Genomic DNA, 24,503 nt, shown 5'->3' with positions numbered 1-24,503 from the left:
CGTAAAGGATGGGTGTTTTAATTTTAATACTTATGGAAATGTTCAGCCTCATATAACTTGTGCAAAGCCTGATAGAATATCAGGTTCTGTAGACAATCTTTTCATTTGAGGTCTTCAACTCTTCTAGTTAAAAAAGGTAAATTATAAATAATCTATTTTTTCATTACATGCATTTGGGAGGGTTTTCCTGTTAATCCTTTTAATCCCTCCTACAAGCAGCACTGTAATTATGCAGACCAACCTGGTAGTGATGAATGGACACTGTTGTTCTGCCCTTGGCACTTTCACCTTGGGCCTTTTAACCCTTTAACCACAGAGGTGGATATTTTCACAACATGTGTTAACTCTTTATAGAACAGCTGCTTTTGTAGATCTATCTATAATATGGCTGCAGACTACTATCCCCACTACCATATGTGTAATGTAAACCTACGAAAAATGAGAAGTTTTATACATCAGTTGGTTCGTCTAGAAGCCTGTAGCAAAGCTTAGATTAGGGGAAATACTGTCTGAGCACAGCATTGACTGAGAGCGAGACCAGACATGTATATGATATAGAGGTTGAGTCATACTCAGCTGTGAAGAAAAGTGGAACAATGGATGTTGATTGATTGAAAAGGAAAAGCCCTGCAAGGAATGTATGTATTTTATCTCCTAGGTAGTATTATTTGCACTGCAAGGAAGAGGGGAGGGGGGGAGGATGTCAGCTTGCTCCGTCTCATGATACCGAGAATGAGTAAATATGTAAATATCTAAGGTTGTTGGTTTATGGTGTGATTAGACTGATTTGTGTTTGCTCACATTCAACCACATCTGTAGGGACAGGAAATCTCTAAGGTTTTAGTTTAATATTCATTACCTAGTACAGTAACAAGAATTATTTTAGGCAAAGCTGAATAAAATTTGGTCTTAAACTTAAAGACCAGTTTTTAGTGTAAGTTCTGTGAAACTGGCTCCTTCTCTCTCAACCAAGCTTACTTTACGGTCAAGTCGGCTAATCTGCATATCGCTGTCGGCACAGGTTGTGTTCTTCCTGTTCATAAAGGGTATGAAGTACTTTAAGGCATAAAGTGAGTATTAGACATTAATATGTAGCACTGATAAGTTTTCCAGGAAATTTATACAACAAAATTTTCCCAGAATCGGGTACATGCTCTAGCCAGAGCTGTTGGGAAAATAATAGTGTATTGCCCAATTGTTTGCCTTAACAGAAACCGAAACAGGAAGAATTGATAAGAAATATTATAAATGCATTCCTGATTTTGTACATATTAGTGTCAGAAACGAAAGAAATTCATATTTTTCTTTTTTTCCTTGATTGAAAATGTTTTGTTATATATACATCTATGTGTATGGGCCCATGGTGCTTGGTCACCAATACGTCAGGCTGAAATGCAGAAAATTTTAAACTATGAATTTGCACTTGATCCCAGTGAACACCTTTGTTTTTCCTTTATGGCTAATTGAGTAGTTGACTTCGTACAGGGGGGGGGGTTGACCTAAAGGACGACATAGAGCACGTTCAGGACAAATGATCTGCGTACTGACTGATTCAACAACTAAATATGGCCGCCCCCACTTAAAAAACGATGCTGCTAATTCCCTGATGATCTCCCCGCCTCCACACGTGCAATTGTTGCAGGGGCCTACCAATTAAACTTCCGAACAGTTTTATGGTCCGTTTGAAGACGGGGAATCAGGGGCATCGCTTTTTATGTGGGATCGGCCATATTGAGCTGGCGGGTCAAGGGTCAATGAGTCTGAGGATCATCTGTTCTGAACGTGTTCATACTGGGTACAGAAACATTGCATGGATAATCAAGTGATTGTGGTTGGGCACATTTTTGGTTTGTCATGTCTGGGAAGTTTTTCCTGGTGAGGAAAGATTGACTACAGCACGTTGCATATGTAGATAGATGTTTTTTATATAACATCAGCCATCTTTGTGAATAAAAACAGACAGTTGAGCAAAATAAAAACATGCTTTGACATTCTTTTTTATAAGGAGTAGAGAGATGTTGTCCTGAAATAATTTATAAGTTTAGATGATTAACCATTTAGTTGCGTCATTTAGACATAAATAATTTTTTGTCGCTTTCAAGAAATCAATTTGGTCTTTGAGGTCTAAGAGTGCTAGGTTTTGCGTCAATGTTACCGTTAGGGGCTTTGAATAATGGAGGCCATTCACTGTGAAGAGAGGGATGCACCAGTAAAGATCTTGAATTAGAATTTCCCTTTTGCACTTCAGATAAATGTTAGCTGATGTCAGATGCTGTCTGAGGTGCTTGATGTAGACTGTTTAATATGTCATCTCTCTTCACTGCTAGCCAGTCAATATTCATGTGTTCTGATTGTTTAAAATACAGCTTGTTAAGCAAACTATTAGAACATGGACCTCCACAGGGGCGGATTTAGGCCGTCTTCTGGGTCTTTCAGAAGACGGTCAGATTTTCAAGTTTACATTGACGGGTATCGATTTTTTCTGTCGGAAGACGGTCAAAAATGGAGGACGGGTCAACAAAGTTACTTTGAAAGACCATCAGAAAATATCTCTGAATCTGCCCCTGCTCCAGTCACCTGACAAAAAAATGTAGCATCTTTTAATCCGATCCTCTGAGCTCTCAAGGTGTTAATTAAAATGGTATTTAGAGTCGAGTTGGTCAGGTAAGCTTGCTTATTAAGAATTACTTGATGATGTGACCATTTTTTCTCATTGAGGTGTTGAACGCACTGTACTGGAAATCCATTATCTGATAAATATTCTGTTGCTAGTCACTGCGTCACATAAGCAAGTTATGTAAGTGAATTTATGTATAAATTATCTGGGCTGAAGCCCGGAGATCATTTTTCTGCACTTTTTTGGCCTTCAGAGTTAAGTGGGTCATGCAGGATAATGCATTGAAAATATATCCTGTTAAAAAGGTAAGGATAGTTAAAGATGGCAACACATGTCCAACTGCATTTTGTTAATTTTAACACGCATTCAGATGAATAATGGACGAAACAGACAGGCAGGTGTCATCATTTGGTTGGTTCCCATGAAAGAATGACCTTGGTAATGTAGAAACCATTACTTTGTTATTGTAAAAATGAATGTTGTGAGAAAACAGGTTGAAAAGGACTTAAAAGATATGCCCATTTATCAGCCTGGTTATAAACAGGTTTGAGTAGTACTTATGTGTATGTTAGTGATGGTTTACAAGTTGGACGATAGCCAGGGACCCGCCCACTCATCCATGCTTGTTCCCATACGGGGGTCAAAAACTAGGTCACTGTCTTCATGCAGTGGAGCTTAGTTCACTCTAGGAACTTAAAACAAAAAATTATGTAAATTAAAGACTGGTTTAAGTGTTAGTCCACTTTGTCCCCAGATGAATCATTAATTGTTAGCAATTCAATGAGAAATTATTGACAGTTTTTAATTTAAAATATGTAAACTCACTATTTAGACCAAAAAATGAATATTTTAGGTGTTTTAGCCCAGAGTTGAGGCAGACTAAGCATGTGGACTAAATGTTACGACCGACTTTCAAATTTACTGTTCATTTTGCAAAAGTGACCCTTGAATTTTTGTTCAGTTTGTAGTTCATCTAGGCACAGATACCCTCATCTGTCATTCATATCTCAATTTACTTCACAAAAGACCCAAGTCACGTGGTAGCCACATTTGAGTGCATTGGCATAGTTTTTCATTGTGCAACATGCATGCTCAGAGGCCTTTGGTATACTTTTTTGTTGACTCATTGTTAAAAAAATTATGACCTTTTCTATTATCTATAGGGTCAAAACACGGTATTTGAAATGTCTCTGACGGGACATTTTAGAGACAATTTTAAAAATTACAGTTGGTAAACGATCCACATGGTTACTTTTAAATACATTTTTATTTAGCTGGACCATAAAGGATTATGTAAAACAAGCAGCTAATTTGTACTGAAATTAATGTGGGAATGACAATCACTTAAAGGTCTGTCTCTGACGGGACATTTTTGACCCCTGTATTTTTTTACTAAAACTCCAATGCAAAATTCTCTTTGAAATTTCATTTAATCAAGACTTTTGTGATTCATATTGCAAGGTACAAGTCTTGGGAAGCAATTAATGCACAAACAGGCCAGTTTTGTTTACTTTCCTTGGCAGCATGGGCTGTTAAGTGTAAAAAGTCACTGTCTCTGACGGGACGTCTCTGACGGGACACCTTTGGGCACTATTGAAAAATCTTAGAAAAGAGGTTTAAAAAGCCACATTTTTGTATCTAATGAATCTTACTTGATGGTTATTGCAAAATAGCATTTCTGTACATTAGAAAAATCACCAGATGCAATATGTTTAGAATATTAATTAATTATCATGACACAGCGATAAGGCACAGTATAATTTTCACGTAATCCACTGTCCATTACTCCTATTTCTCAATATCAATCAACATTTTCCATGATAGTTCACATGATAAATTCTGTTTTTCAATTAGTCTTAGAACACATATCTTTTTTGCACTTTAGAGATTTTTTCAACCAGTCACATTAACAGGTGATGGAAACAAGTTAAGTCCACGAGTGTCTATGCTAGGCATTGGAAGAACTTCCTTTGCATCTTTTATGGGAATCCATGCTTTGTTTTCTGTGGCAGGGAACACAAAGTTTCTTTTGCCAGAACCTTCAGTACGTAAGAAACTGACTTCCACTTCGCCATCTTCAGCGTCATGGGTGACCTAACCTAAGAATTGTTTTACTCCTTTCCTGGCAGCAAACTCCGCAATGACAAAATCTCCATGGTGAGACTGAGCTGTGCCTTGACTGACATTGTCATAGTGCGGATGTGCAGGCAAATCAAAGTCCCCAGTCATATGAATAAGTTTAGCATATTAAGAGGGTTGCTGGTACAAAGAATTGGTTGACACAAGAACATGTCCACGGGGCTAGGGCTGGGGCTGAAGCTGTTGGAAGTGTTGAATTCCTGGAACAGATGGACAGCGACTGCTGATGGGTGTGGTAGCTGCTTCAATATCTGCTGCAGACAGATACATTATGTTGACACTGGGGCATAATTCTTTGCCAGCCAAATAGAATTGATAAGGTGTATCTACAACCATTTTTCTCTGGAGCACTACTCTCCAAACCTGATGTTTCATTTCCCCTACGATCCCATGCACTGGTTCTTTGCCATGGGCAGTGGTATAAAAAGTACCACTGCGCTTCCATACCAAAATCTGTTTCATGACAGTACCATGTTTAGATAGTAAAAACCAACTTTTGAATTGACTGGCGGCTCAGCTCCGTCTGACCAGTAATGGACTTTGCTGAATGATTGCTGGTGTTGGAGGTCTTTGAGAATGGCCTTATTACAAGTGAAGACAGACTGTTTGTTATGGTGCAGATCATCAGATACCACAACATATGGTTGGAGCTGGAGGTCTCCTTCAGACTCTGTTCTAAATCATGCACATGCAGTGAACAGAATGACCTGCTCACAGTTCTAGTGCTCTGACATGATCTCTGACGGCACATGTCAACACCTAATCACTGACAGTCAACCTAGCTAATAATCAGTAATAGTTAATGAATTACCCAGTAATGATCAGTTGCAAAAGAAAAACAAGAAATGTAACACACCAGAACACTTGAAAATGATTCAATTGAAGATGTAAAACCTTGTGTTTCACATTTGTCAGAAAATGTCCCGTCAGAGACAGAAAATGTCCCGTCAGAGACAATGATAAAATGTGGCAATAAATTCACTGTAAATTGTTTTAATTTTGTAATTTTTAGCTATAATCATTACTTATCATTATTTAAAAGAGGATTTTAAGTTTCATTTATACAACCTACCAGATGTAGAAAATATGAAAACTTTTCGAAGTCAAATGTCTCTGACGGGACACACCACTCCTAGTGCTAAATAATTTTTTACTCAAAATAAGTGATATGTGGCAGTTTTCTATGTAAAACTATTACTTCTGATTAGTTTAACATATTTGGTTGATAAAAACTTGAAAAAACAACCTAATATCTGACTCAGGCCAATATGACCATGTGTCCCGTCAGAGACAATTTTTTTTTTCCTTTTTGTTTCCCAGTGGCTCACAGAAAAAGTACTGGGAGTATATCAATGAAACTTACATTATCTGAAAATTTGATTTGTTTTCTACAAAAATGTAAAAATTTTAAATTTCAATGAAACAAAAAAAAATTTGACACCCATGGCACCGTTACCGTGTTTTGACCCTATATGGAAAATGGTGGATCTTGGCTCTTTTATATCAATTCCTTGATGAAGGTTAAACTGAAGAGCTGTAGATTTTTTACCAGGAGATTTGCTAAGATGGGTTTGCCTGCATGCATTTTAGGCCCATATTGCATAAAATAACATTCATATGCTTTTAAAAAACTATCAACAAAATGAGTTGAAAACGAGCTTGTTTGATTACCTTTTAATGTAGCATTGCATATTTTGTCACAGGTACAGCCTCGACTAAAAATAAATTGGGCAACATTTACCGTTATCTCTATCTATATAAATATCTTGCCATTCTATGATGAGCCTTTGTGGTATGCATAATTTACTAGAAGACTCTGGAAGCTGGAGATCTGATGCTCCTTGGCACTTATCTCAACACAAACCTGGAGGTAGTGGTTATAGAGTTGGGTATCATTACATACAGTATGCTATCAGCAATATGTGTTGTTATGATCTAAGTAGGTCATGTGCCCCCCCCCCCCCCCTCCGCCTCCTGTATCGCTGTTTCCACCATCACTTCCTGATCCAAAACCTAACATATAGGTATGTGTGGTGTCTTCAATTTCCCCAAGCTTTGTGAATTAAATTTTGTTTTATTGATTGATGATATTAGATTTAATAAGATTGTGAAAGTATGCCTCATTTTCTTGATAGCATAAATTTGTGAATGGTTACTTTCACTACTTGAAGACGGTTTGTGTTCACCAGAAAATTGGATCATTTGTAGATAATGATTTGTGTACATAGCTTAGGCTGTATTCCCAGAGCTTTTAGATCGATCTATCCCCACGGGGAGTCTCACTAGATTACTGTCAGATAATCCGGCTTAAATGTCCACCCCGCCTACTACAAGCTGTAAGGGAAGTAATTAACTTTCGTGTCCGCTCGGCTGACAGCTATTTAGCGTGAACCCCCAGGGAGTTAGGTCGATCTAAAGTAGATCGATCTAATCTCTGGAAATGGGGTCTTAGTCATGTTTCAGTGTTAATTATCTCTAAACATTTTCACTGCCTCACTCTGGTGTATAAGTTTGAATAAAGAAATACGTACACGTTCTTAGACCATATCTGTTTCTAGTGGTTACTAGAACAAGCCTGAAAACAGCAAAAAAAATCAATTGAACACATTGCTCATGGACGTAGTTCTAACCAGAGAATCCCGCTCCCTTCCTCACGCATTGTTTTTTTATTGCATGATCCAACATTTTTTGGGCTGTTTTCCATTATGTCTTTGTAGTCTCTCATGGTTGAGTTAGAGACAGTTTTAAAAGAATTGGCCAAAAGAAGGACAGATGGTGCTGGAATTTGTCCTCTAGATGAAAAGATGTGTGAATACTTAGTAAATACTGATGATATTAGAGTAAATACTGATGATATTAGTAGTTTGAGCCCAAAATGGGATGTTGTTATATTTGCCAGCTCCCTGCACTACATATTTTTAGAAAGAAAATTCGAGTTATAAGATCAGGAGGAGAGGTGAAGTGTTGAAAGATATATGTATTATTTTATGACACATTGCATTATAGATAATATTGAAATTAAGGCTAGCTGACATCCTGGTATGAATTACTTAGGGTCAGCTGCATAGAATTTCAGACTAGAAGAACTTGGCAGGTTGCCCAGGCTTGCATAACTTAGATTTCATATTATTATTATCTTATAACACTGTATTTTATTTGCCTGAGAATGCAAAACACGAAAAGTCTTGTTGTTTTTGATGTGGTTTTAGTTCCACAAGCATGCTCTAACTTCAAACCAGCATGACCTCGGTTTTTATGTTTTGTCTGTTTTTGTGTAAAGATTTAGAAGGGAAAATAAATTTAATTCTTGAAAAAAAAGGACATTTAGATGGTCTGTGAAGATTTTGCATATTAAGTTAAGCTGTCACAGCCACCTTAAAGTGCACTTAAAGACCAAAATAGGTACGTAACTGCTGAGATTATTTGACAAAGTTACATGATTCCTGTAGAATTTTGAAGCCAGTATTGAGACATTTAAAGCCCCATGTGCAGACATTAGTATATGTCTGATCACACTGACGCCATTGCGTCTATATTAGTCTGAGTCAACCCAGCTGTGAATGTGTTTTTAGCTTGCCTTGGATGCATAAATTATATATTTTAGTGTACTGTAATAGTACATCTGCATTTGCTGAAAGTGGGCTGTACGTGGTACGTAACGTGGTATACTGTAGTACACGTACCAGTCCCCACAACCTAGTGTTATTGACCAAGGTGGGGGAGTTGCTATAATAGAAAAGTAAACAATGTATTTACCTATTCCCGTTTTGTCAATGCGCCTGTAGTCTGCATAGCCAGCCATGGAGTTTGTTCAGCGAGACGTTACCTGGTGATTGAAGCACATTGTTAGGTTTAAAAAGACTGCTATTGAACAGAACTGCCCTTTGGCACTGGATCCTTGTGTGTGGACCAGGGGAAGGCTTGCTGACCAAGAAACTGGACAAGTCCCCTGTGATTTTGCAATGGGACCAAGAACAAGATTCTGAAATGTTTTTCGTGCAATTTTCATACCCAAAGAGATGTGAATTTATTATGGTGTATATCCCTGTTGTCTTTTGGCACTGTGTTTAGAAGGACGCAATGTTGTAATTATTGTTTTTGTTTAATTGGACTATTTTCATATATGGCGTTGCTGATGCAAAAGGAAGTTCATATTGCACTAACCGTAGCCCACCACTCTCCTTCACAACTACAATAGAACCTCACGTAGGTCTGCCAAAACAACTCTTATCTGCTCAAGGATCACACAGCAACTCTTGCAATCGCAATCATACAGTTATTAAACGTAGCAATTTTTTCCAAGTGCTATGTTGTTATTTGCATCTGTAAGTGACTTTACAGCAGAAATGCCGTTTCCTACTTAACTTCTAGGGTTTGGAAGTGAAGTTATTGAACTGTACAGAGGAAATGAGTCATCTTTGTAGAAGCTAAGAATAACTTGCATGAATTGATGAACATGAAAAAATATTATTTGGGAAGCTCCCGAGTTAGAGAGAGAGAGAGAGAGAGAGAGAGAGAGGGAGGAGGACTTATTGAAATTTTAGTGAAAGGTCCATGCCTGTTAACCGCATCAAAATCATACGGGTTCGGTTAGATGAAGTGTTTACTTGCAAAGGTAATATTGTGGGTTTTATGGAAGTTAACCACAAAACACTTTTTTCTTTTCAATCATACTGGCAGAAAATAAAAAGAAAGAATTGATAAATAAAAATGTCGGCAGAAATTACTTCTAACTATTTTGCAAGAAGTTCAGAGGTTTCTACTTATGGATTGCCTAAAATATACTGGAGGCCAGGTTGATGATCCATATGTGATCTAGGGGTTAAAGATTGCTGCTGTTCTACATTCAGCTTCTTGGTATTTTATCCAGCTTTGAAATTACTTTTCTTTTCCTTTTCCTTGGCGATTTCTCAGGATTCCGTAAGGAATTGTCAGCATAAGAAGGTCAAAACCATAAAAATTCTTCTTATGTGAAGCCTTGTATCAGTTAGTTAACCAATCCAATCTCATGATCATGTATCAGATCAACTTGTTTTTGTGGTTAAACGGCAGTAACCAAGGGTGATATCCTTGTTGCGTTCTATTTCTAGATGTAATGACATAAAAGATTTATGGGGATTTCGACCTTGGCAATACAATCAGATTATAACTTAATAGATATTTTTAAGGGAAATTGGTTTTTCATCATTTCTTAAAAGAAAATTGTTTTGTTTATAAGTGTTGAAGTGAAGATGTGTTCATTTTTCCATGTTAAATGTCTGTATAAATATTTTCTTTTCTAGCTTCTTAAATCACATTTATCGTGAAAAAGCTTAAAGAAAAAAGAACGTACATCAGTAGAATTTTCTTCACAATGAATATTGAAATATTAAATGAATGTTGTTGTTTGTTTGCAGACACAGGCGGGGAGAATGGAAGTGGGCAGCAGAGCGCTCATCGATAGCGTCAAGGTGGACGTGGCTGCAGGCACAAGTGTCAGACCTGGAATACCGCATACGCCAGCAGAACGATATCTATCGTCAGATCAGGACTGCAAAAGGGCAGGTTGTCCTTGGTGAGACGCCTCAACCCGAAGATCTCATGGTCAGATATCGCCCCTCAAGAACTGGCGGGAAAAAGCTTTCTCCTATTGAGGCCAAGATCGCAGATATTGAGAAGCGCAATGAAATGTCACCGTGCAATCTATCAACTCTGCTCAATAATATAGACAAGCAGTCATCTAAGTTGACACAGTCTCTTGGCAACTGTTACTCTCCTATCCAGGCCAGCCCGCTCGCTGCCACCACTGCAGCAACGGCAACATCATCAACAGCAGCAGCGGGAGCAGCACCCTCTGTATCTTCGTCTGTGTCTTCAGGAAAACATAGTCCTGCCAAACCTAACGGTGTTCTATCACCCTGTGGCGCTCAACCTGCCAGTTCTTCAGAAACTGAAACTGACAGTAGTGGTAAAAAAGTGAAGGCAGGAGACTCCTCTACCCCTCAGGGACTGGCCACCCCCTCCCCGGTTGGTTCGCCAAATCTCGATGCCACTTGCCAAGCGGCACGCTGTCGCCCTGTCAAAAGCTATAGAAAGAGGAAGTTACTGCGAACCTTTGGTGTGCATCACTTGAATCGTAAAGCTGCGCGGTTGTCGACGGTGACGTGTCATTGTTACCCTCCAACGACCAGTTGTTCTTTGTGTGGTGGACGGTACAACAATGTCCAGTCCATTGACCAGTACACCATGCCAGTGCCGGAGAGGGTGGCTCTGCTTGACCATTCATACCATGCTGTCCTGTCGTTCTCGCACGGTAAGTATCTTAGAAAAACTCCCATCTTTTGCTTGTCCATATGTTTACTTGCTTATTCATTGGTCTGTTTGACAAATCATTGCGTTAGGTAATGCGTCTCTGTTGGAACATCCTGGTATTGATCCCTAGTCACTTTTGACACGCGTCTAAGAGGATATTCTTCTGTTTGGCTCTATTTATCTAATTTATAGCTTTTTTCCCTGATCTGAATAAGGACTAATTCTTCTAGAAATTAGAAAGGTTCGGCCTAAGAAATTGCTTCTTATAAAATTCCAAATTGAAGAAAGATTGTTTACTCTTCAAATAGAATTTGCATAACAACAGGTCTACTAATTTCAACCCGTGAGTTGAAAGGTATCTACAAATGCTTTGCTGAAAAAAGTTCCCAATTTTGAACATGTTGGAAAACTGTCATCATTGTTTTCATCTGCATATTCTTAACATAAAGACGGATAATGCAGATCTAAGGTTAAAAGGTGAGGAAGCACTGGGAGACATACACCCCATTCTCATAGATTAGATCGACCTACATTGGATCGACCTAACTCCCTGGGGGTTCACGCTAAATAGCTGTCAGTCGGGCGGACACGAAAGTTAATTACCCCTTAAAGCTTGTAGTAGGCGGGGACGGACACTTAAGGGGGATTATCTGACAGTAATCTAGTGAGACTCCCCGCGGTGATAGATCGATCTAAAAGTTGTGAGAACAGAGCCTTAATCTGAGTTGTGGCATTTAGGAAATACACTTCGAGCTGCTCACATTCCTGTAAGCTGAGAATACCAGGCCAAGCTTATGTGTATAGAACATTCCTCACCAGACTCTTATAAGTTATAGTAAATGTTATTTGGTGGGTCTAAGCTTCTCTAATCTGTAATGTTTTGCCAGTGCCAGATACCATCTTTTCTTAAGATAAAACAAGTTTTTATAAGTGCGCTGGTGCAGATTTATTTTACAGTACATCAAGACATAAGATTGAGGAAAAGATTATCAAAAGAAGACAAATCAAGAATGAAAATGGTTTTGTTTCTTTTTTTGATGATCCCAAAAATATATTTGATGCAAATTGGTTCCTTATTTTCTTTCATATTTTGTCAAACTGCCTGACATCTAGGTCACCGGGCAACTTGGTGCAAAAATCTGACAACAGCAAAGGACCTTTGTTGTCAGTTATAAATAAGATGGCTTGAGGCCTTGAAATATAGAAGGGCAGTATTTGAACTCTGGGTGGCATCTTATTAAGACGGGAACTCTTTAATGGAAAGATTATCTATTAAGATCCTTCAGTATATTACACCCAGTGACCTTGAGTTTCTTGAAAGTTTTGTTAATATTTGATATTGACTTCTTCGTAAATGGTTGACATATTGGTTGTGTCCTATCAGGATAGCAACAAAGTAATATGTGAGTGAGAAGTTTTATTGGAATTATTGAAGCATGTCATAAACTACAGACACTATGTATTTAAAACTACCCATGAAAGGGAGAGAAAGAGAGAGAAAATCTCTGTAACAACCTTGAACTATTACCTCAATACTGAATAAATAACTCTTTCAAGTTCACAATGGTGGTTGTAGGAGAAAAGCTGTTTGCAATGTTTGAAGAATTTGAATGGCCGCTCAATAATGAAAATAGATCTAATGGATGTTTGCTCAGTGCAAGTCGTGACAGGTCAAGTCAATGCCCCCCCCCTCCCCCTCCCCTCCCAAGTCCCCCTTTGACTGAAGTATACCAGTGACAAAATATTCAGGCACAGTATTGATTGGGGTGACAAAGTTATCATTCATGTGATGGTGAAATTCTCCAGAAATTATTATTTCATCAAGGAAATCTCTCCATGAGAGTTCACATGAAAGAAAAAAAAAGATATAAAAGCTGCCCCCTTTCTGATCTCGGTATTGATTTAATAATTGTTCACTTAATATTCGACAGCCAAAGAAGTCAGTATGGTATTTGATTCTCCTTTTTACTTCTGGTCTCTTCTTAAGTAAATAAAGAATTTTTGATTCACTTTTTCTACCTTTGGCATAACTCCCATTTCAATGAGAGAATGATTGCTTTTTCTCCTCCTGAATTAGGTACAAATGAACCTTTTTCTATTCATTTTGAAAACGTCAATATAATGTGGGATTAACCCTTTGGTTGTTCTAGCTTTGAGTACATATGGAGAATGCTGTATTAACTCTTTGACCTCGACACTTGTTAATGGATAATTGATGGAGACTTATTTACTGTAAGAATTTGAATTAAAAGTTGGTCTTGACTACAAGATAAAAAATTTTAGACAAGTTTGACCCAAGATTCGTCAGCTTACCTGTCAAGACAACTTTTGAAAATTTTATTTTCTCTTTGAAATTAGGTTGTATGTTTCCCTTGGTTAACATAATTGAGATTTACCACTGATGGGATCTGATCAAAAATGGTTATGTAGAAATGTTATCTGGAATTACAAAGTCATTGTGTTATGGAATATAAAAATGTCATCAGAATCCGTTTTCACTGGAAACATGATTTTAATCTGTAAGTTTTAAGTGTGGTTTGTTCATACACGTTTCTTAGAACGATATTTGTTTTTTTTTTGTTTTTTTTGGTTCTTTTTACCTGCTGCAATTACAAGTTTTTTTTTTTTTTTTTTTTTTTTTACAGAATCCTGTTTTTCTAAAATTCACTGCAATGCTACTGCATTGTTAACCCTATGTAGCCTCATTACAAATAAAGCTATGTAATAGATAGTCACTCAGGCAGTCTATAATATTGTACTTATATTTTTGCGTTATGTGTTTTGAGTAGAAAATAATATTGTTATTTAATAGAAATACTTACATGTAAAAATACAAATCTGTGGTTGTGTTTTGACATAATCCCCACACACCATTATTACTAATGTTACTGTGTTACATAGAGGTGATAAGATTGACATTGCCTATTATGCTGTTGACAAAGAGTATGTTTTATAAACGGACAGGTTATTCACGACTAGATTTTAGTAAAATAGAAGCAGTTTCAAATAAATATATATATATATATATATATATATATATATATATATATATATATATATAAGGAGGGGTTGTTCATATTAATTGAGACCTGCCCATGTATCACTTAAATTTTTTACCCCAGATTTAAAAAGTTGGCAAAATGGAGACATTTGTCATATGAAAAGCAGTAGAAAGCAGTGAGTGCCACTGGGTGGGGTGTTGAGGGGGTAGCAGCCAAACATCTAATTGCTGGTATTAATAGTAAAACTGTTTTCATTTTACTTTAAATGAAAGTTGTTTTGAACAGGCAGTATGGTACTCATGGTATATGATTTGTTTCTACCCCCAGTGTCACCTTCATATGCTAAGAACAGGTATCCTTGTGTCCAGCATGCTGCAGTGGATGTAACGTGTGGACATTAAGGCATGTTTTCAATATAAAAATTTGAACATTTCCTGTATTGAATCGTTAATTACAGCATCCATGTGATTTCTAACAGCTGTTTACTGCTTAACACAGGGGGAAATGGAATAGGAAAAAAATACGCTTGGTTGAAATAGTGAGACTTGTGTTGATACCTTGCATTTACCTTGTAGATGATCAACCTCTCCTTTATGACTCTGTTACATGGGAAAAACTGACTGGAAAGATTTTCCATGGTTCCCGTAGTATTTCAGTGTGTATATAATATCATGACATCACCCGTCGCCATGGTTACTGTAGTATTTGATGTGGCAACGTTTCAGCTAGATATATATCGATGGTTTCATGCTCACATTACACCAAATCAGGCTTAGCAGACTTATTTTGCTTTTACATGACTATTGAAAATAAATATTATTTGGCCGAGATTTGTGGGAAAATATTGCACTTATTCACAAGCTGGTGATATAAAAAACTAATCAGGCAAAACTGTGTTAGCCAAGAGTTAACCTATTTACCTAAAGCATTGATTAGTCAGAGACGCATTGAGGAAAACGCACCATTTCATTAACGGAAAACTGTTGAGCCATTTTAAAAGCTCTCCAGAACCTAGATTGCCTCAATCTTAATCTGCAGAGAAGATCGTAGTTATTCGCCTAGTCAACCTTCATATTCCAGATAAAGTGTATATAATACTGGCTTAAATTTGATTTTACAGCAGTGCTTATGCGCACCGTTGCTAAGCAGTAATGGCAATTACTTAAAGGTCTTGAGTACAAGGAGGATTTCTTCAATACCGATTTCTTTGATCCAGAAAATCAGTTGATTCAATGACACAAAACTAAGGCTGGTAAATTATACTCTTGCAAATTCAAAAATACACTCAAAAATGTTCTCATATAAGTTTAACAAGAAGTCTTATATGTACTAATGCGCCTTTAAAACCCTGCATTTTGTAGCTGTAAGTTATTCCATTGGGACTAGAACTACTATATTTGGCTATGACTTAGACAAATTTTTAACAAATAACAAGTTTACTATTGGATTAGTGGGAGAAGAAACAAACAAGGGTGACTAGGAATACCTATATACATAATTTTAGAAACTGGGTGCACTGTAAGGTTCTGAAATATTTACAAGAAAGTCTTAGTAACAGCAATCACAGTGACACTTACAGGGCCTCTTCAGTAAGGGGGGGGGGATAAGAACAATTGAATGCAATAACTTGCTTCTAGATAATGGCTGTTTTGAACATCCTTTTTCAGAATTAATTTATCAGTTCTTATTCTGATAAAGAATTGATTTGATTTTATGATACTTTCCATTTCCCATCGCGTGTCCGTCTCTCAGTTCTGATCGTGTCATGCAATTGTGCTGAGGAGTCCATTATATGGCAGCAGGCAGCGAGCACGGTACCAGCAGTCCAGGGTTCTGCTCAGTTATTAATGCGCTTTTTAGCTGAGACTCAGATCCATTAAATATCTCATTGAACTAGCAGGGTGCAATTAAAAGTGATTGTAATTCTGAACATGCCTTAACAATTAAATGTTTTAATGTGATATTTGGGTCCTGAATGACAAAAATAAAAAATAAAAATATATATACAAATGCTATGGAAATCCAAGATACTGTTACAGTTTTTACACAACTGATATAAGAGACTTAAACTAGAACAATGCTTCTACCATGCAACAAAAAAGAAAACTCTAATCAGTTTAAAACAACATTGGGTTTCAGTGACATTTCCTGTTTTTACAAATGTTTTGAAGGAGGCATATTTCCTTTTATTTATCCATGTGGCATAGTATTCGATTGTTTCTTTCCTGAAAGCTTAGGTATCACAATTTCTGCCTATCTGTAAGCTGTGCTTAACCTGAAAGCTTTTGGGTTGACACTGAGAATGTTTGGCCTATCTTCCGTGTGAATGCTTCTTTTCCTGAAATGCACAAAGTCTATATGAAATCATAGAGATGTGAATGTTTCTTTTGTCTCTGCTGCAGTTAAATGAGAAAGAGATCAGAAGAGAACACGCTGTTTGTCTTCACATGCATGCATGCATAAGCGTGCGCACGCACGCACGCGCACACACACACACACACACACACACACACACACACACACATCACAATATATGGTAGAAATAATGTGACTATTAGTTTTAGACCTTGAAACCATTTCTCCACCTCACTAGATTATACCATATCCAAAAGCATATACAGGGTGGTTCATAAAAAATGACCTATTTTACTTTCCATCTCAATTTTGGTCCAATTAAGATATTTGACTACCGTAAAGTTTTCCAATTTCTGCAGAATTTGCATGGATAAAATGGTTGTCTTTGTGGAACAATTTAGGTGAAAGAAAGTTGGAAATATCTTAATTATGTATATATAAAATTGAGATGGAAAGTAAAGTAGTTTTTATGGACCACCCTGTAAAACCCTCAAAGTTGGTCTACACAGGATATTTTTTTCTCGCTGTGTTGATGTGAGAGATCATTGATTTTCACCCAGTTCAAGCGTGTGTAGGGTCTATTAACTAGCACTGCTCAAAGAGATGTGGTAAAACATATACTGTTCAGCCTTTCCAAGGCCTGCACTCTATACTGAAGATAAATGATTTCTCACGTTGCATTTAATTTGGGTTTACCACTTCGCAGTGCATTTGTACCTCTGATGGTCACTGCAATGGAGATATCAGTTGAAAGTGATATCTTTCGATAATCGGTGTTCGATTGAGGCTGCAAGGACCTGTGTAGAAGCTTTTGAAGGTTGCTGTGTTTTTGTGTCCTGTCTAGTGTGAAGTCTATAGGTCTGCTCTGCACATGTTCAGAGTATGTTAGATGACCTCGGGTAATTTGTTCAGATGAGACTGACTGCATTGTAAGCAAGGTTTTTTTTTTTTACCAATAAAAAAGGAGTTTATCTTAGCCATACAGGTGCACTGGTAGGTTTTGAGGGATTGACAACTTAATAGCATGCCTATTACACAAGGGAGGGAAAAAATAGCCTCCCTATTACGTAAGACAGGGAAAAAAAACGTACACCCTATCACCATTTGTAGCTGATTGATACGTGACAAGAGTTGCATTGAATAAAACATTTTCACTTTGTTTTGTTTAAAATTACTATGTGATGCTGTCATGATTTATAGTGACCCAGGATCTGAAGTTCATACTCATATCAGCTTTTATGGATTTATGACGTGTAACAAAACGTAAATATTTATATCAGCTGTGAGTTTCTTAAGGAAGTTTTGAATAGATTGTAGATTTTTTGTTCTCTTTTATGGTTAATGGATTCTTTGGACTTCTTAGGCATTTCCTCAAATGCAGGTTAACCCACTGTTTTATTTCATTGCTACAGTATTGCACTTTGTCGGCACGTTTTAAGTTCATTTCAGGACTCATCGGAATTACACAATCATTTATCGATATTTTGACCTTTATATAAATAATGTTCGTAGTTTGATAACACCGACCACATTGTTGCATCATTATTTACATGTACAGAAGAAGAGCATTTTGATGTCTGTTTCTTCCACCATACTTCCAGATGATGTTCTAATGCGAACACTTTCATTGTTATTTTTCTAGACACGCCCCTCACAGCGCACTTTGATACCCTGTTGAAGAGTGGGGACTGGCAGAGCAAACCCTCCAACAGAACCCTGAAGGCTGTGCCCACAGAGAAAAGGTAGGGGCCAGGAGAAAAAAAGACAAAAAAAAACAACAAAAAACAAAATAAATAAATAAACAATTACTTTTTCTTTAGACCAGAAAGCAGTTATCTGTGTCAGTGAACTGATTGATGATAAAAATGATAATTTATTTAGATAATGTACAAGTGTACATTAGAAATTGATTTCTCTGGTGAGCTCATAAGTTAAACATATTAGTTGAGACCGTCAGATATAAATACAATGGCTGATTTATAAAACATTGATAATTTTCGAGGTGACATTTAGACTTGAAGCTATTTATGGCTTGAAACTCCTTAAAAATTAAATATGATTGGTTTCACTTCAATGTGGATCCTTTTTCATCTGCTGACAACTGATACAACATGCACTGTCTAATAACTCAAAGTTTAAACACTGTCAGGGAGGCATTAATGAAAATGTTAAGTTCTTATTTTACTGTATGTTTAAAGGGATGTTGTTTTTGGCATTTCGTCACTTCAGTTACACAGCTGAATATGGTTTGCTTTGGGTACTTCATTTTGAGGGAAGAAAAAAATAAAATAAAAATTATTTAGACAGCTAGTGTGATACATGTGATTCTGTTATTATTATTAATTGACTACTTTTGTTCATTTTTATTATCCCAGGAAGCTAAAGTTGACCAAAGAAACGGGTGGCAGACATGGGAAGAGGCTTTCCAAGAGTGCCACCGCAGCATTACTGCATTCTAGTAAGTAGCAGCAGGTGGTTCTTCTCTTGATGACAGAAATGCCAACCATCAATGTTTGCGTCTTCTTTGCATAATTGAAGACCAATTTAGTATTTGTAGACCTGTTCAAATAAATTTATAATTTCATTTTCTTTTCCATTTCATATTGCCTGTTGTATTTTCCTTGTCTTCAGTTAGCTAATATATTGTTTAATGCAATCTCGATTTTTAATTGTTTTATATGAGACATCATTTCATAGATCATAAATGAATCCTATTATATAATATAGCCAGGAGTAGTGACTCATTCCTCTCTGTAAACTATCATGTAACATTTGTCTTTGTGGTTTAATTTTCAGATCTGCGGCACAAGTTTGTTGACAATAAGAAACTGTCTCGAGGTCGCAGTGGCTCGCTGCCGTCCACGCCGCGGTCCAAGCTGGAGGATGGACGGCTGTGCAGGACGGAGATCAAGAGGAGGAAGGCTGCGTCGCTGGCAATAGGTAGGTGTATGTCGGTCAGTCTCCTGGGTCTGTCAATGATCAGATAAAGAATGTCCAGGGTTGATATTCAACTGTGTTAATTTGTTTAAAAAAAAAGAAGTCAACAGAAAGTTTTCCTGTAGGTGTGACATTGTAGAATTTAAAAATACCTTCTGAAAATATATAGTTAAATTAAGTTGATATTAAACTTAATAACACGTGATAGGATATTTGTTTATTTATTATTTTGATAAACTAATTTTATATTCCACAATACACTTGTATGGTGATAATGCATTTTTATGGTGCACTATACTACCTAAATTCTAGAAGTATAAAATCTGGAAATGCAAAAACAGTAATGATGAGACTTGATTTTCCTTTTCAGCAGCTCTTAAAAAGCAACGTGCCCTTTCCTTACCCAACCGTTTCAAGACACTCACACCATCCCCAACACCTTTGGACGCTAGCTCTTCGATCTCTCAAAGCTGCCCATCCTCAACGCTTAAAGAGATGAAGGACGCTTTGAGGAAGAGGCGAGGGGAAAGTGCATTCGACATTAATAACATTGTGATACCCTACAGCATGGCTGCCTCCACCAGGGTGGAGAAGCTGAAGTATAAAGAAATATTAACGCCCAGGTGAGAAAATCAGTTTCACAATAAGTTACACTGGCAATTAAACATTGTTGATATTTACATGTGTGTGAGACTCTAAGGTGAATGTAACTTGTAAGATCGACTTTTGAAGAATTGAGTACAAAAATTCTGATTTCCAGGTGAGTTATGAGAGTTTCCTTGCTTTTATGTAGAAATGTAAGTTGAAAAAGGGGCTTGATATTGATAAGTTAGTCATTGATGGGAGTATCAGTGTAGGTTGAAGAGAAGGGATAGGGCAGCTGGGGTAGGGTTCTCCTTCATAAAAGTCCCCTGTTCCCTGTGCTTTTCTGGTATAAGCGTACCCGTTCCCTGTGTCTTTATGGTACTAGTGCACCTGGCCACATGAACTGAAGGGTTCGTGGGGACTTGTACAGTTTTGTAAACATACGGCCTCGCCACGTGAGTGCTTAGCAAGTTTTTTCCAACCTGGAAGTTCAACCTGGAAGTGCATTATAAGTAGGGAAGAACTAGAGATGTGGCAAGTGGCGTTAAATGACGTAGCTGTTGATGGTCTTCCTGTCAGAAGTGTGAAGTTGACAATTGATTTGTGGTGGTGTCATATAACATTGAGGGCTATTGCACTAATATTCCTTTGCATAAGGAGATACTAACAACAGAAAAATTAACAAATGATAATAAATCAATGTTAAATTCCAGTTTGTATCATTTTAACTAAAACCACAAACTTGTGGGCAAGAAGAGAAGTTTAGTTACCCTGCTAAACCTGATGTTAACAAATGAATGTCTCATTTGCAGCTGGCGTGATCTTACCCAAGAGAACAAGGAGGAAGACGAGGGTAAAACCAGCGATGAGCCTCCACAGTTGCCAGAGACAAGTACGGCAAAGGAAAGCAATGATGAAAGCACTCAGGGAAAGATGGAACAGACGGAGGAGGCAGAGAAGACAAGTTTTTCCATAGGAGGGGAAGAAGAGGAGGTAAGTTTTGAGAAGTTAATAATTAATGCATGGGGAAAAATAATTGAAGTTCCAAATTTATAAGCAAAAAGAAACCAAATAAGAATGAAAAGTGCACACAATAGATAAAGTATAAAATTGCTAGGCGATTTTTAAAACAAGACCCATTCTTATAATTAACTATCATGCAATCATTTCGGTATTTACTAATTAATCCTCTTAGCAAATGGGTTCACATGAGTATTTAGAAATTGGTGAAATTCACTCCATTATTTTTATGAAGCGAAGACTCATTCCTGTGTAAAATATATTCTATATTTCTATTACCAGATTGAAGATCTATCAGACGACACCTTTGCTGTCAGACACATGAAGTGTGAGGTCGCAGAGAAGAAACGCTTCCTCTCCTTCGTCCCTACAAACAAGCGGACAGGCAGCAGTCTCAATCGTAGTTTGTCCCGACCTGACAGCATGACCAGTCTACACAGAACAGAGAGCGGCACGACAACACCCGATCCCATTTCTCCGGAGACTAGTATGAACGATAGCCTCTTTGGGTCCATGAACATTTCCTCGCCTGCTGTAGCCCCAGCTACGCCCTCACCATTGACTTTGTCAGGCACCAGTGTAGGTGGCAGCACTGAGAAAGAGTACAGACCCGCGTCATTCTCAGGAAAATTGTTGGGTGAGGATGGAGGCATTGTCCCTCGTCGTAGTGGCTCGTTCTCTAGGAAGGAAAGACTGTCGGCCTTGAGCACTGGAAGCGATTGTCAGGACAGAAGCGCCACTGCTTCTCCTGTAGAAGAAGGCCCTGTCGTTATGCCTTGGCAGTTGCGACAGTTCCCCCTTTCCGAATCGGAGTATGACAGTATGATTGCAGAGCACGAAGCCGTGAAGTTAGAAAAGCATGTTAGCAGCACGTCAGGGCTCGCGCTAAGAGCACGTAATGTGTCACTAGATGGCGCACCTGGGGAAGACCTCGTGGATCCAATGCTTGCGGACACAAGCAGCCCAATGGAGACATCTCCTGTTGGATCTGTCATTGGGGACGACCCAACCGATCCCGAGTGGACGGTAGCTCCTAAGCTACAGAAACCCGGTATTGTCCTTAAATTATCCAAGAGGTGAAGGGAGTCATAGGAACAGTGTAAAGGTCTTGCTAGTCTCAGAAGTGACCCATGCTCATTCCTATGTTGAAGCTTGAAGGGTTTTCTAATGAAAAGATCAATTCCTTGTGACAGTGGTGAGAAAGAAAGAAGGAAGGAAAGAAGGAAATAAAGAACGGGAATACAGCATGTACTGAATGCAGCATGGGTTTTGCGATGCCAATATTGGTTGTTTAATTGAATGCCAATAGCACCTTGTGGTCATAAATTCAGGCATTGTTGTCTGTTAGGTTGTAAAGCAAGCAACACAAGTCTGATACTGCAGCTTATAAAATCCAGTGCTGCATTTGTTAGTAAAATGATGCCAATATTGCGCCTTGATGGGAATTTATGCCTGGTTTGGCATACTGTGAAACTGAATATCAACTCGAAATATAACCGAAATGATGTGAAAGTTATCTCTATAGTGGCTTGAGCTTGCCAGTAATCTGTGACTCTTTAAGTAGGTTGTTAACAGTAGGTAGTGGTGCTCCTTAGGCTGGTGACAGGTGACACTTTTGAGAGAAAGGGCTGGCTTCAAATCAGTGGCTTTCAATATCTGAACCACATATTTCAAATTGCCAACAGTTTTTCCATTTCTTGCTTACTTAACCCCGCTCCTTCCATCTCTCCTTCTGCATTGGTTCCCACTGTATTGAACACCATGCCCAAATGTATGTCACCTGGGGGTAAAAGGGTTAACGGTACATTCACTGTGTGTTGCAAGTATTGAATGAATGGAGTTTTGATAGTAGAAAGCAAATAATGTAGAATGACACTAGCAAGTTTGGTTTGAACACAACACCCTTTGTACTGGACATATGACTGTCACATGACTGTCATGTGATTTGAACCTTGATATGGACCCAGAATGGAGCAATCTTCTGCATTTGTTATAAAGGATGATAGTCTTAGCTGAGGAGTTTCACTTTTCTAATTTTGTGTGAGGAACAGTCTGTAAGTGACTGATGTATAAAAAATATGTTTATTATTACATCAGATGACTTTTACTTGCAGTTTGAATGAGAGTGAAAGGATTTCTTAATATCTATGAATCTGAACATAAAATATCAATCTAGAGACATTGTGTAGTCATCACAGATAACAGAAAGACCTTGTGAGTAACAGTTTGGGTTGAGTAATATTTTGATGGTAAAAAAAGGACTTAGATATCAAAATGGGGGAAAAAATGCCATAAAAATTTGAAAAAATAAAAAAGATATATTTTATTTAATAAAACAAGAAGGAAAAAACATAAAAAAAAGTAATATGCACTCCTTCCCTGCACTGTGTACAGAAGTTGCAGTATATTATGTGGATATGGAAGTAAATAACTGTTTGGTTAAACAATTGTGAAATTTGTACATTATGTGGATATAAGATGATGGTATAAAAATATACATACGTATCGACTTTGCATAGTGAGTGTATGTGCTCCATGATAATTGGTTTTATGTGCTGCAGACCAAGTGTATAATAATCTGTACATCTGCATTGTGTTATAGCCATTGTACAGCAACATCACCATAGAGGCTTGCATAATTCATGTGTCAGGCTTCAATTGTGGTTCCGTGTAAAAACTTGTATGCTGAGAGTATCGGCCCACACGTAGTACTTGAAATCCCCATTAACTAATAAATGTGTACATAGTTTGATTCTTCTGTTCTTCACATTGAATGTGGTTTTGTATGTATTAGCTTATAGTTATTGGATGATGTTTAATGCTGAGAAAAGATTCTGTAAAATATATTCAGTGTAATTGTATGATAATTGAATTGAATCTGTGAACTAGACTTGAATATGTGTATATAAGTATATATAACCCAGATGTCGCCATAGTTATGGTTACCATGGTATCAGAGATCATTACTATGGATATTGTGTAGCTTCTAATACTGCCTTTGAAAACAATGGAAAACTGTATTCATCATAGGAACATTTCACGACACATTTGCTTCATACTCTCACATGTAATAAATCTCTCGTTAACTATATCTAGTATGAAGAAGAACTATTCGTCTGTTATCCCACTTAGTTGACATATTGTTATTTATGAAACAGTCCATTTTGGAAAAAAAAGGGGGGACTGTTTTGGGTGGGTGGGTGGGGTATTTTTAATAAAAAAAATTGGAGCTTGTATTATGTAACATTCTTAAAGCTACATTGGCAATCATTGGGTGAAAATGGACTTCTCTTGGGAAGATGATTTGTGGTAGTAACAGTATCTCCCCACTTCACAGTTGTTCTCTCCCCGAGGGTGGAGTTTGGGAGTGGTGTTTGGATTTATTTGCGGGAAATGTTGTATTGGTAAGCACTTAGTGCAAATAAAACAACTGCCTTGTTTCTTGAACTTATTTCTTTGTTATTGGTGATTATTGTTCAGAAAGAGAGTTTACATGATTGCTTATCAGAGATAAAATTGCTAAATCGTCAAGATGAGCACCAACTTTCAAATCCAAA

General features: G+C 37.5%; 1 protein-coding gene across 3 annotated transcripts in view; it reads left to right on the top strand.

Moving 5' to 3' along the window:
* Positions 1–24,393, top strand: part of LOC106162159 (KAT8 regulatory NSL complex subunit 1) — a 28,300-nt gene extending 3,907 nt beyond the window's left edge. For 2 of the 3 annotated variants that reach the window (XM_087016790.1, XM_087016789.1), the window contains 7 exons: positions 10,153–11,048; positions 18,047–18,146; positions 18,780–18,862; positions 19,201–19,344; positions 19,712–19,964; positions 20,739–20,919; positions 21,229–24,393. In XM_087016790.1, the coding sequence (XP_086872916.1) occupies positions 10,153–11,048; positions 18,047–18,146; positions 18,780–18,862; positions 19,201–19,344; positions 19,712–19,964; positions 20,739–20,919; positions 21,229–22,026 (2,455 nt within the window). In that variant the 3' untranslated portion in view covers positions 22,027–24,393. The remainder of the gene's footprint in view (positions 1–10,152; positions 11,049–18,046; positions 18,147–18,779; positions 18,863–19,200; positions 19,345–19,711; positions 19,965–20,738; positions 20,920–21,228) is intronic. The other variant, XM_087016791.1, reaches the window with a different exon arrangement.
* The last annotated feature ends 110 nt before the right edge of the window (positions 24,394–24,503 follow it).

This window comes from Lingula anatina, chromosome 7, assembly GCF_051362555.1.
Source record: "Lingula anatina isolate TDL-2025a chromosome 7, LinAna3.0, whole genome shotgun sequence".
Classification (NCBI taxonomy): Eukaryota; Metazoa; Brachiopoda; class Lingulata; order Lingulida; family Lingulidae; genus Lingula; species Lingula anatina.
Note: the sequence above shows the minus strand (reverse complement) of the source record. Positions and strands in the feature narration are given on the sequence as shown.